Source organism: Nerophis ophidion, linkage group LG17 (assembly GCF_033978795.1).
Source record: "Nerophis ophidion isolate RoL-2023_Sa linkage group LG17, RoL_Noph_v1.0, whole genome shotgun sequence".
In the NCBI taxonomy this organism is placed as follows: domain Eukaryota; kingdom Metazoa; phylum Chordata; class Actinopteri; order Syngnathiformes; family Syngnathidae; genus Nerophis; species Nerophis ophidion.
In genome coordinates, this window is record NC_084627.1 from 36,885,900 (window position 1) to 36,900,364 (window position 14,465).

A 14,465-nucleotide genomic window follows, 5' to 3' on the forward strand; every position below is an offset into this window, starting at 1 on the left:
CCATTAATTTGAGTGAGGATGAAAGATTCGTGGATAAGGAAAGTTAGAGTGAAGCACTAAAAAAAAAACTAAAAAAAAACAAAATGCCACGGCTCCAGGCGATGGCAGTGAGAGTGATTCAGATGTAATTAGACACATTTACTAGGATAATTCTGGAAAATCCCGAATCTGCTTATTGTTTTAATAGTGTTTTAGTGACATTATAAAGTCATACCTGAAAGTCGGAGGGCTGCGGTGAACGCCAGTGTCTCTCAGAGAGGCCAACGGAGGAGCCAAAATCACAGCTGCCTTTTTGACAAATGCAGGAGGAGGTCGCATAATCCACTCAAGTCTCCGATAAGAACAGACTTAATATCACAATTTTCCCATCCAAAAACTTGCTGGTTGACGTAGAGCAGCGTTTCTCAAATTGTGGGGCGGGCCCCACTGGTGGGGAATAGAGACATGACAGGTGGGGCACGAGGAACGGGAGGAAATCGCACTTAAAAATGTTTTTTTAATTATATTCTTAGATTTTTTTTTTTTTTACCATGCTTTCATTTTCTATACACACTGTAAATCACTTTGTGATTCTGTCTGTGAAATCCACTATATGAATAAATGTAAATTACTTATTTTTCCTCTAGGCTTTAAATTTCTAGGTAGGAGCGAAAGTTTGACAAACATAGCAACAGTAACTAATGGGGGCGGGGCTAAGCGAAACAATCTTTCACACGGATGGGTGGCAGGCTAATGTGTGGACCACAATTACACAAAATGGATAAATTTGTGACTCACACCTCAAAGGTCGTCGAGCAATCGCCTGCAGAGAAACAAAAATCTGACGGGCTTAATCAACCAAAAAGCCAACCGAAAAGAAAATATGATGAAGGGTATCTTGCTCTTGGATTCACGGCAACGGTGGTGGGGGCAGAGGAGAGACCCCTGTGTGTTCTGTGTCTAAAACCGCAAGCAGCAGACAGCATGAGACCCAACAAATTAAAGAGACGCCTCGAGACCACACACCCCAATCACGTCAATAAGCCACTTGATTTATTTCAAAGTAAACTGGCTGAGTAGTTATTTTATTTATTATTGAACTTGATGCAAGTTATACCACAGCTGCACAGTTATTTTATTTATTATTGAACTTGATGTTATTTTATGTTATTGAGTTTGAATGTATACAACTTGAATGTTACCTGATGTTCAATAAATTTGAAAATGTTAAGCTTGGCATTAGCGTTCTTGTTGGGGCGATGGGGGCAGGTGGGGTTTGAAAACTCCCCCTTGTCCAAAGTGGGGGATGACAAAAAAAGTTTGAGAACCACTGACGTAGAGAAACATGTTCGCTTGACCGCTCTGTGTTAAAGCTTCACAACAAACAAAGAAACACCGGCTGTGTTTCGGTTGCTAAAGACAGCTGCAATACACCGCTTTCCATCAACAGCATTGTTCTTTATAGTCTCCATTATTTATTGAACAAATTGCAAAAGATTCAGCAACACAGATGTCCAAAATACTGTGAAATTATGCGATTAAAGCAGAGGACTTTCAGCTGTGTGTGGTGCAGCTGCTAATATTTCCTGACAGTCCGTGACGTCACGCGAACGCATCATCATTCCGCGACGTTTTCAACATGACACTTCGCGGGAAATTTTAAGTTGCAATTTAGTAAACTAAAAAGGCCGTATTGGCATGTGTTGCAATGTTAATATTTCATCATTGATATATAAACTATCAGACTGCGTTGTCGGTAGTAGTGGGTTTCAGTCGGCCTTTAACATATTAGCTGGGGGCCACAAATGGTCCTCGGGCCGCACTTTGGACACACCTGCACTAACCCCTCTCCCACCGTGCTGCCCTTAGTAGTCTTGACTTGGTATTTGTATCCCCCCCCACACACCCCCCAAAAAATAAGGTTTTGTATTAATATCACATACTTTTACGTTAATAGTATTTTAAGAATGTATGTTTTTGAAGCCCTAGTGTGTGAATGTGAGCGTGAATGTTGTCTATCTGTGTTGGCCCTGCGATGAGGTGGCGACTTGTCCAGGGTGTACCCCGCCTTCCGCCCGATTGTAGCTGAGATAGGCGCCAGCGCCCCCCGCGACCCTAAAAGGGAATAAGCGGTAGAATGGATGGATGGATGGATGTTTTTGAAGTAGATGAGGACATCCTCCATGCTGGCATCTGATTGGCTGCTGTCAAGCTAGCAAGATGACTAAGCTAGTTGGAGGAGTCCACGTCCATCAAAACTTCTCGGCTAAACTTTGTCTTTTTTTTTGAAGAGCATCATAGCTACTCAAACAATGTTCACGGCGGCGTTTACCCTTTTAGCGGGGCTGCTGGCTGCTCTGCTCTATCAGAAAATGTTTTATCCTTTCCTGTGGGCGGATTTGGGATATTACTTCAAACTCCGGATGTACAGAAAGTCTCTGCTGGCTCGCACGCAGCGAGGAATAATCACGTATTTGGACTCTTTTCTTCTACAAGTCAGGACGAAACCGGACAAAACTTTCATTATCCACGAAGACCAGAGGTTGACGTACCGAGACGTGGACAGGAGAAGTAACCAGTTCGCCGACGTGTTCGGGCGGAACTGTTTGAAAGGAGGAGACATTGTTGCTGTGTTGATGGCCAACGAGCCGGATTTTATTCACGTGTGGTTTGGACTTTGTAAACTCGGCTGTCAAGTCGCCTTTCTCAACACCAACATTAAATCGAAATCTCTGCTGCACTGCATCAGGAGTTGCGAAGCCAAGGCGCTTGTCGTAGGCACAGGTATTTATTTACATTTACTGCACCTTCTGGTCTGCGATGAGGGGCCGACTGGTCCAGGGTGTACGCAACCTTCCGCCCAATTGTAGCTAAGATAGACACCAGCACCCCCCGCGAACCCAAAGGCAATAAGCGGTAGAAATTGATGGATGGATGGATGGCACCTTCTGGCACACGGGTGTCAGACACGCAGCCCGCGGGCCAATTGCGGCCCGCGAGACGTTATTTTGCGGCCCGCGAGACGTTATTTTGCGGCCCCACCTTAATATGAAAGTTTAATGTTAGTGCGACCCACAAGTTTTATATGAATGGCGCTTGACAGCGTTGTGTTATTTGGGTCCAAAATGGCTCTTTCAACGTTCTGGGTTGCCTACCCCTGCGTTAGTGGAAAAGCGGCAAGTGACGTTGCCATGGAGACAAGGGTTTTCTTACGGCCCGCAAGACGTTATTTTGCGGCCCCCACCTTAATATGAAAGTTTAATAGTACTGCGACCCGCAAGTTTTATATGAATGGCGCTTGACAGCGTTGTGTTATTTGGGTCCGAAATGGCTCTTTCAACATTCTGGGTTGCCTACCTCTGCGTTGGTGGAAAAGCGGCAAGTGACGTTGCCATGGATATAAGGGTTTTCTTACGGCCCGCGACACATTACTTTGCGGCCCCCACCTTAATATGAAAGTTTAATGTTAGTGCGACCCAGAAGTTTAATATGAATGGCGCTTGACAGCGTTGTGTTATTTGGGTCCGAAATGGCTCTTTCAACATTCTGGGTTGCCTACCTCTGCGTTGGTGGAAAAGCGGCAAGTGACGTTGCCATGGATATAAGGGTTTTCTTACGGCCCGCGACACATTACTTTGCGGCCCCCACCTTAATATGAAAGTTTAATGTTAGTGCGACCCGCGAGTTCTATATGAATGACGCTTGACAGCGTTGTGTTATTTGGGTCCAAAATGGCTCTTTCAACGTTCTGGGTTGCCTACCCCTGCGTTAGTGGAAAAGCGGCAAGTGACGTTGCCATGGAGACAAGGGTTTTCTTACGGCCCGCAAGACGTTATTTTGCGGCCCCCACCTTAATATGAAAGTTTAATAGTACTGCGACCCGCAAGTTTTATATGAATGGCGCTTGACAGCGTTGTGTTATTTGGGTCCGAAATGGCTCTTTCAACATTCTGGGTTGCCTACCTCTGCGTTGGTGGAAAAGCGGCAAGTGACGTTGCCATGGATATAAGGGTTTTCTTACGGCCCGCGACACATTACTTTGCGGCCCCCACCTTAATATGAAAGTTTAATGTTAGTGCGACCCAGAAGTTTAATATGAATGGCGCTTGACAGCGTTGTGTTATTTGGGTCCGAAATGGCTCTTTCAACATTCTGGGTTGCCTACCTCTGCGTTGGTGGAAAAGCGGCAAGTGACGTTGCCATGGATATAAGGGTTTTCTTACGGCCCGCGACACATTACTTTGCGGCCCCCACCTTAATATGAAAGTTTAATGTTAGTGCGACCCGCGAGTTCTATATGAATGACGCTTGACAGCGTTGTGTTATTTGGGTCCAAAATGGCTCTTTCAACGTTCTGGGTTGCCTACCCCTGCGTTAGTGGAAAAGCGGCAAGTGACGTTGCCATGGAGACAAGGGTTTTCTTACGGCCCGCAAGACGTTATTTTGCGGCCCCCACCTTAATATGAAAGTTTAATAGTAGTGCGACCCGCAAGTTTTATATGAATGGCGCTTGACAGCGTTGTGTTATTTGGGTCCGAAATGGCTCTTTCAACATTCTGGGTTGCCTACCTCTGCGTTGGTGGAAAAGCGGCAAGTGACGTTGCCATGCAGACAAGGGTTTTCTTACGGCCCGCGACACATTATTTGGCGGCCCCCACCTTAATATGAAAGTTTAATGTTAGTGCGATCCGCGAGTTCTATATGAATGACGCTTGACAGCGTTGTGTTATTTGGGTCCGAAATGGCTCTTTCAACGTTCTGGGTTGCCTACCCCTGCGTTAGTGGAAAACCGGCAAGTGACGTTGCCATGCAGACAAGGGTTTTCTTACGGCCCGCGAGACGTTATTTTGCTGCCCCCACCTTAATATGAAAGTTTAATGTTAGTGCGACCCACAAGTTTTATATGAATGGCGCTTGACAGCGTTGTGTTATTTGGGTCCAAAATGGCTCTTTCAACGTTCTGCGTTGCCTACCTCTGCGTTGGTGGAAAAGCGGCAAGTGACGTTGCCATGGATATAAGGGTTTTCTTACGGCCCGCGACACATTATTTTGCGGCCCCCACCTTAATATGAGAGTTTAATGTTAGTGCGACCCGCGAGTTCTATATGAATGACGCTTGACAGCGTTGTGTTATTTGGGTCCAAGATGGCTTTTTCAACGTTCTGGGTTGCCTACCCCTGCTTTAGTGGAAAAGCGGCAAGCTAGGTTGCCATGGAGACAAGGGTTTTCTTACGGCCTGCGACACATTATTTTGAGGCCCCCACCTTAATATGAAAGTTTAATGTTAGTGCGACCCGCGAGTTCTATCTGAAAGACGCTTGACAGTGTTGTGTTATTTGGGTCCAAAATGGCTTTTTCAACGTTCTGGGTTGCCTACCCCTGCGTTAGTGGAAAAGCGGCAAGTGACGTTGCCATGGAGACAAGGGTTTTCTTACGGCGCGCAAGACGTTATTTTGCGGCCCCCACCTTAATATGAAAGTTTAATAGTAGTGCGACCCGCAAGTTTTATATGAATGACGCTTGACAGCGTTGTGTTATTTGGGTCCAAAATGGCTCTTTCAACATTCTGGGTTGCCTACCTCTGCGTTGGTGGAAAAGCGGCAAGCTAGGTTGCCATGGAGACAAGGGTTTTCTTACGGTCCTCGGGACATTTGTTTGCGGCCCCACCTTAATAAGAAAGTTTAATAGTAGATAGATAGATATATAGTACTTTATTGATTCCTTCAGGAAAATTACAATTCCAGCAGCAGTGTACAGAGTTGAGGTCAATTTAAAAAGTAAATAATGGGGGTATAAATGGAAAAAAATTACAATAAAAATAAAAAGCAACAATGGGAATAAAAATATAACAGTAAAATAAGAATATAACAGGTATAACAAGAGAAACTAGGCAGTTGAGACCATGTTATGAAAAAGGATTGCACTGTTATTGTTTTGCATCCCCGCTCCTCTCCCCAAAGAGGAGTTGTAAAGTCTAATGGCGTGTGGGACCAAGGAGTTTTTGAGTCTATTAGTCCTGCACTTGGGATGAAGCAGTCTAGCACTGAACAGGCTCCTCTGGCTACTGATAACACTAGATAGATAGATAGATAGTACTTTATTGATTCCTTCAGGAGAGTTCCTTCAGGAAAATTAAAATTCCAGCAGCAGTGTACAGAGTTGAGATCAATTTAAAGAAAAAAAGTAAAAAGTAAATAATGGGGGTTTAAATGGAAACAAAATAGAGAAATATTACAAAAAGAATAAAAACAATGGGAATAACAATATAATAGTAAAATAAGAATATAACAAGACAAAGTAGGCAGTAGTGACCATGTTATGAAAAACGTATTGCACTGTTAATGTTTTGCATCCCCTGTCATCCTAATACCCCCCGGGTCCCTCGTCCCAGAGAGGAGTTGTACAGTCTAATGGCGTGTGGACAAAGGAGTTCTTGAGTCTCTTAGTCCTGCACTTGGGATGAAGCAGTCTAGCACTGAACAGGCTCCTCTGGCTACTGATAACACTATGCAGAGGGTTACTGGCATCATCCAGGATGCTCACTAGTTTGTCCACAGTCCTCTTCTCTGCCACTGTCACCGGTGAGTCCAGTTTTATTCCGATTGTAGAACAGGTCCGCTTGATCGGTTTCTCCAGTCTGGAGCTGTCCTTCTTAGATGTACTGCCCCCCAGCACACTACAGAACACTGGCAACCACAGACTGGTTTTACATCCACAGGAGTTTTTTGCAAATGTTGAAGGAGCGCAGTCTCCTGAGGAAGTAGAGCCTGCTCGGTCCGTTCTTGTACAGGTGGTCCGTGTTAACAGTCCAGTCCAGCTTATTGTCCACCCAAACCCTGAGGTACTTGAATCAGTCCACAGTCTGTACCTCGACTCCCTCGATCACAATAGGTTGTGACCTTGGACTCGACCTCCCAAAGTCAACGACCAGCTCCTTGGCCTTGAGTTTGACAACTGTGCTCTAAAACTTATGTACTTTTAACATTAAAACTTAAACGGATTCCGAAATTTCAATGTAATTATTCGTACTTTAAAATCTGTGATGCACTGAAACTATGGTAAGTGAACCAAAAAGCAGCAAGAGAACAATGTATTGCCAAATTATTTACTTATTGCTTTAAAAACATTTAAATAAAGTACAATCTGAATGGGTCTGCATACTTGATAAATACAGCAGCTGAGTTACAAAGTCATCTACTATGCAGAGTTTTAACGACACACTGCATTTGCAGAAATGTCCCCTTATGATGTGTTTTTGAGCAAGGGAATAACAGGTAGCAAACAAATCTAATTTGTGGAAGGCTGCCACAGACAAATGTATGGGAACCACTGACATGGCTGCAATGTTCGGCAAACCTATCCGTACATGTGCATAATCATATATATGCCAAAAACAAAAGTGGCTTTTCCTTTGTTAAACATTTGAGTTTGCAGTTTAAAAAAGAATGTCCTTCGTAGTCATTTCTTAACAAGTTGGATCAATGAATAGCCCTGAACATTTAATGAGAACAATTTTGATAAAATAATTGTGCATGTTGTGTAGTTCTCACAATGTTGGATCTTTGTGTACAAAACCCGTTTCCATATGAGTTGGGAAATTGTGTTAGATGTAAATATAAACAGAATACAATGATTTGCAAATCATTTTCAACCCATATTCAATTGAATGCACTACAAAGACAATATATTTGATGTTCAAAATCATAAAGTTAATTTTTTTTTTGCAAATAATAATTAACTTAGAATTTCATGGCTGCAACACGTGCCAAACTAGTTGGGAAAGGACATGTTCACCACTGTGTTACACCACCTTTTCTTTTAACAACACTCAATAAACGTTTGGGAACTGAAGAAAATAATTGTTGAAGCTTTGAAAGTGGAATTCTTTCCCATCCTTGTTTTATGTAGAGCTTCAGTCGTTCAACAGTTCGGGGTCTCCGCTGTCGTATTTTACGCTTCATAATGCGCCACACATTTTCGATGGGAGACAGGTCTGGACTGCAGGCGGACCAGGAAAGTACACGCACTCTTTTTTTTTACGAAGCCACGCTGTTGTAACACTTGTCTTGCTGAAATAAGCAGGGGCGGCCATGATAACGTTGCTTGGATGACAACATATGTTGCTCCAAAGCCTGTATGGACCTTTCAGCATTAATGGTGCCTTCACAGATGTGTAAGTTACCCATGCCTTGGGCACTAATACACCCCCATACCATCCCAGATGCTGGCTTTTGAACTTTGCGCCTATAACAATCCGAATGGTTATTTCCTCTTTATTCTGGAGGACACCACATCCTCTGTTTCCAAATATAACTTGAAATGTGGACTCGTCAGACCACAGAACACTTTTCCACTTTGCATCAGTCCATCTTAGGTGGGCTCGGGCTCAGCAAAGCCGGCGACGTTTCAGGATATTGTTGATAACTGGGTTTTGCTTTGCATAGTAGAGTTTTAAATTGCACTTACAGATGTAGTGACCTATTGTAGTTACTGACAGTGGTTTTATGAAGTGTTCCTGTGCCAATGTGGTGATATCCTTTACACACTGATGTCGGTTTTGATGCAGTACTGCCTGAGGGATCAAAAGTCCGTAATATCATCGCTTACGTGCAGTGATTTCTCCAGATTCTCTGAACTTTTTGATGATCCCTAAATTCCTTGCAATAGCTCGTTGAGAATTGTTGTTCTAAAACTGTTTGACAATTTGCTTACAAAGTGGTGACCCTCACCCCATCCTTGTTTGTGAATTACTTAGCATTTCGTGGAAGCTGCTTTTATACCCAATCATGACACCCACCTGTTCCCAATTAGCCTGCACACCTGTGGGATGTTCCATATAAGTGTTTGATCAGCATTCCTCAACTTTATCAGTATGTATTGCCACCTTTCCCTACTTCTTTGTCACGTGTTGCTGGCATCTAATTCTAAAATTAATGATTATTTGCACACAAAAAAAGTTTATCACTTTGAACCTCAAATATGTTGTCTTTGTAGCATATTCAACTGAATATGGGTTGCAAATTATTTGCAAATCATCGTATTCTGTTTATATTTACATGTAACACAATTTCCCAACTCATATGGAAACAGGGTTTGTAGTAGTGAGGTGACTCATTGTGTCTTTTCATCCAGGTCTGGTTCATTTGGTGGAAGATGTGCTTCCTGACCTCAAGGAGGACAATACGATTGTGTTTTTGGCACATGAGTCGGCACCTTCAGAGGGTTTCGTCAGTTTACTGGACAAGATGGAAAACAGCTCATCAGAAAACCAAAATGGGCTACCCAAAGTTGATATTATGTCCAACTTCCTCTTCATATTTACTTCAGGCACAACAGGTATTGCATTGGCCTTTTATCTCCTTCCCAAATGTATCCTAGTACATTTTAAAGGGGTCGTATTATGATTTTTAATCTACATCCAAAACACATTCTTATGGTTTCCTAGGGATGAAAGGATATGAAAATGTCATAACACGATTATTGTGACCAAAATCATCACGGATATTATTCTCATCGCAGTAATGTTGAATGTGCACAAAAAGTACTTAAACAAACACTAAAATCTCTTGACTAAGTTTTTTTTAAAATAATAAAATAAATTGACATACTGTTAGAAAACCTACTATTTTGCATGTTTTGTGTTTCTTATGCTTAACTAGCCACATGTACATGAACAACATTTATTTAATCTGATCATCATTCAGATTAGAATGTTACTGTGTACATGGGCCCTGAAAAAAATGATCTTATCATGACGTGCATTTTCATGCATCACACCTGAAATCGGAAAAACTTTACTTCGACGTGCGCAGAACCTAACATGAAGGGAAAGGTCTTATTATTCGTGCTAAGGGCTGGGCAATATGGCCTTTTATTAAAATCTCGATATTTTTAGGCCATATAACGATACCCGATATATGCCTCAATTTTTTGCCTTAGCCTCATATTAACGATATTTTCGGGTCTCCCCATGTCTAGCATTAAAAGATTACAGTTGGTACAAAATGCGGCTGCTAGACTTTTGACAAGAACAAGAAAGTTTGATCATATTACGCCTGTACTGGCTCACCTGCACTGGCTTCCTGTGCACTTAAGATGTGACTTTAAGGTTTTACTACTTACATATAAAATACTACACGGTCTCGTTCCATCCTATCTTGCCGATTGTATTGTACCATATGTCCTGGCAAAAAATCTGCGTTCAAAGGACTCCGGCTTATTAGTGATTCCCAGAGCCCAAAAAAAGTCTGCGGGCTATAGAGTCTTTTCTGTTCGGGCTCCAGTACTCTGGAATTCCCTCCCGGTAACAGTTCGAGCTGCTACCTCAGTAGAAGCATTCAAGTCTCTACTCTAGCCTTCAAATGAACCCCCTTTTTAGACTAGTTGATCTGCCGTTTCTTTTCTTTTTCTCCTATGTCCCCCCCCTCCTTTGTGGAGGGGGTCCGGTCCGGTTGCCATGGATGAAGTACTGGCTGTCCAAAATCGTGTCCCAGGATGGACCGCTCGTCCAGAGTCAGGACCCAAGATGAACCGCTCGCCTATGTATCGGTTGGGGACATCTCTGCGCTGCTGATTTGCCTCTGCTTGGGATGGTTTCCTGCTGGCTCCACTTTGGATGGGACTCTCGCTACTATATTGGATCCACGTTGGACTTGATTCTCACGGTTACGTTAGATCCACTATGGATTGGACTTTCACAATATCATGTTAGATCCGCTCGACATCCATTGCTTTCGGTGCCCTTAGAGGGGGGGGGGGGGGGGGGGTTGCCCACATGTGTGGTCCTCTCCAAGGTTTCTCATAGTCATCACGGTTGACGTCCCACTGGGGTGAGTTTTTCCTTGCCCTTATGTGGGCCCTACCGAGGATGTCGTTGTGGTTTGTGCAGCCCTTTGAGGCACTTGTGATTCAGGGCTATATAAATAAACATTGATTGATTGATAATGTTACCATGCCGCTACCTCTCCGCTCTGTGAGGGTGAGCGTGACAGTATGTGACGAATGTAAGAAGGTGCGCTTGTTTTATGTCTCAGTGAGAAGGAGAGCCAGAAGTGTAATGGCCGCATCTAAAAGCAACTGTGTGAGAACGTGTACTTGAATATCACGATATAGTCATTTTCTATATCGCACAGAGACAAACCCGCAATGTATTGAGTATATCAGACTTGTCCAGGGTGTACCCCGCCTTCCGCCCGATTGTAGCTGAGATAGGCGCCAGCGCCCCCCGCGACCCCGAAAGGGAATAAGCGGTAGAAAATGGATGGAGTATATCGCCCAGCCCTAATTTGTGCTATGACTCCATCTTTTGAACGATTTCGCTCACTGCAGGGGCTGAATAAGCAGTGACTTCCACTGTTATCAAACATGCATATTTGCTTGTCCGACGTTTTCACGGTATTTATTTATCATTTTTTTCCTTTTAATTACTTTTGTTTTACCTCTCTTTTTGAAATGGAGCTGTTCTGTGCTGTTGTGATTATGTACGGGTTGCAGCACGTCTTCATGTTGCAACATTCTGTGTATGTGTTTGAAGCTGGCAGTTAGCACTTGGAGTAGCTGTAATGTCGAGAATAAAACGGCTCGTTAAGACGACAACTGGATCCTTTCTTTTATTGTTACATTGACACAGGACACTCCATACCTTACTTTTGTTTTTGCTAGTCTCGTTTTAAAGCAACAAACTCAACAGTATATAACTCTACTTCTGCACATGTTGAATGGGTGGAGACATCAGTAAGACAATCGCTTCATTTTGAGACTATTAAAATGACCAACCCCCCCAACACAAATACCAGCCGAACTACATTCCACGCAGAAATGCAATGAGTTTTGCAAATGTAGAAAAAAAATCACATGTACATAATTATTCACAGCCTTTGCGCAATACTTTGTTGATGCACCTTTTGCAGAAATTACAGCCTCAGGTCTTTTTGAATACAATGCCACAAGCTTGCCTTCGGGCAGTTTCGCCCATTCCTCTTCGCAGCACCTCTCAAATTCCATCAGGTTGGATCAGAAGCATTGGTTGTCATCCAACCTGTTTCTGTACATTGGTGCATTTATTTTTCTCTCTATCCTGACGAGTCTCCCAGTTCCTGCCGCCAAGAAAACATCCTACAGCATGATGATGCCACCACCATGCTTCAGTGTAGGGATGGTATTGGCCTGGTGATTAACTGTGCTTGGTTTCCTCCAAACATGATGGCTGGCATTCACGCCAAAGAGTTCAATCGTTGTCTCATCAGACCGAATAATTTTGTTTCTCATGCTCTGAGGGTCTTTCTGTCAGGACTTTGAATTGGATTAGTTTTGCTTCTTCGATGCAGAGGGAATTTGGGACAAGCCAGGCTTGAATTCAGGTACATATTTAATTTATTTATATACTATAATAAAAAAAAGCAAACAAAGGGTGCTCTCAAGGAGGTACGAATACTAGGCTAAAAAATACAAACATGAAACAAAAACACTTGCTCGATGGCATGAATAATGAACTATAAACAAAACTAGCACAACGGCTTAAATAACTAAAACTTACTTGATGTGGACAAAACCGAATAGCATGGCATGAAGGTAGGAGCAGCATGTCGCAAGCAGGTACAGCATAAGCAGCAAGTAGAATGCAAAGTTCCCAGACCAAGAAACAGAAAGCTAATAATTTAAATAGTGGCTATGGTGATGAGAAACAGGTGTGGGGCTGAGGGCAGGGGCGTGACTTGGAGACCAGGTGGAAACTAACGAGTATCTATGGCAACAAACAAAACCAGGAAGTGCAAAACGGGAAACAAGAGTCCAAAACAAAACATAACATGATCAAACATAAAACGGTTTTACAGGCATGACACTTTCAAGTGCATTTTGGCAAACTTTTACCAAGAAATGGCTTCTGTCTGGCCACCATACTATATTCCTGCAGATAAAACCTCTGCCATGTATCCACTGACATCACAGGTAGGTAAAGGTCCAAGTCGGGGTAAATCTCAAATGGCTTTTTTAAAACAAGGCAGAGTTATTTTATGAGTATCGCCTCAATGCCTGCATGGTTTGAAACTACATTATCGGCACTTATGGGTAACCCAAATACACAAAAACAGCTACCAACAGGCTAGAAAATTAGGTTTTGCATGATATGACCCCTTTATGTGACTTTAACTAGTAATTTTAAATTTGACAATGATGTTTTATGACCTCATTAATTAAATAACTTTTTTTTTTTTAAAGACACAAGGTACATTTTAATATTTTGCAACTAGAACCATATGCTAAGTAAGTCTCATCAAGTAACCATTTATACAGTATAAATGAGCAGTAATTTGTGTCGTCTATTCTACAGGTCTCCCAAAGGCAGCCCGTGTGAGTCATCTTAAAGCCATCATGAGTATGGCATTTTTTCACATGTGCGGGGTTACATCTGATGACATCATCTACATCACCCTTCCTCTTTACCACATGTCTGCTTCCCTGTTAGGGATTGGAGGAGCAATACAGCTCGGTAAGATAATGTATTTTTCTCGGGATGTTAAACAAATACAATATTTAATTGGGATTAATTGCATTTTTTTGTCTGTAGTTGACTTAATAACTCAGGGGTATCCAAAGTGCGGCCCGGGGGCCTTTTGTGGCCCGCGGGTCATTTTTTAATGGCCCACGGCACATTTTAAGAAAACAATTGAAAAAAATTAAAAACATAAAAACTGGTATAAAAGCGCAAACAGGTGAAATGTAACACGAAATTGTTGCAATGCCTACTCTTGTAACACAACGCTACCATGCAGGCTGTTTCTTTCCTTAAAAAATAATAATGAATCAAAATCATGTCATTTTGAATTATTGACCTATTCAAGGCTCCGATTACGTCACATTAAATATTCCACTTTGAGATAGTTTTTGGGGAAAAAGTTGCATATTTTGTGTTTTGCCATATAAAAAAATGAGCTGTTTATTTTTAAAGAAGGGCCTAAAACAAACAAACAAAACATAAACAACAATAAAACTTAAAATTGACGGATATATCTGAAGTTGATCTCGAGATTATTGTGCTAAAAGTAAAAAAATTTATAATTAATTTTTTCACAATTTAATAAGTAGGACACTTTTGGATCCCCAATTATTTTACTGTGATTTGTTTATAAGTGTCATTGCTCAAAAAATAATCAATCCATCCATCCATCTTCTACCGCTTATTCCCTTTTGGGGTTGCAGGGGGCGCTGGCGCCTATCTCTGCTACAATCGGGCGGAAGGCGGGGTACACCCTGGACAAGTCGCCACCTCATCGCAGGGCCAACACAGATAGACAGACAACATTCACACTCACATTCACACACTAGGGCCAATTTAGTGTTGCCAATCAACCTATCCCCAGGTGCATGTCTTTGGAAGTGGGAGGAAGCCGGAGTACCCGGAGGGAACCCACGCATTCACGGGGAGAACATACAAACTCCACACAGAAAGATCCCGAGCCTGGTTTTGAACCCAGGACTGCAGGAAC

General features: G+C 42.6%; 1 protein-coding gene across 1 annotated transcript in view; it reads left to right on the top strand.

Annotated features, from left to right (window-relative positions):
* Window positions 1–2,186: 2,186 nt before the first annotated feature.
* Window positions 2,187–14,465, top strand: part of LOC133536390 (long-chain fatty acid transport protein 6) — a 37,729-nt gene continuing 25,450 nt past the window's right edge. The window contains exons 1-3 of the mRNA XM_061876881.1: window positions 2,187–2,763; window positions 9,112–9,315; window positions 13,310–13,468. Of these exons, the coding sequence (XP_061732865.1) occupies window positions 2,292–2,763; window positions 9,112–9,315; window positions 13,310–13,468 (835 nt within the window). The 5' untranslated portion in view covers window positions 2,187–2,291. The remainder of the gene's footprint in view (window positions 2,764–9,111; window positions 9,316–13,309; window positions 13,469–14,465) is intronic.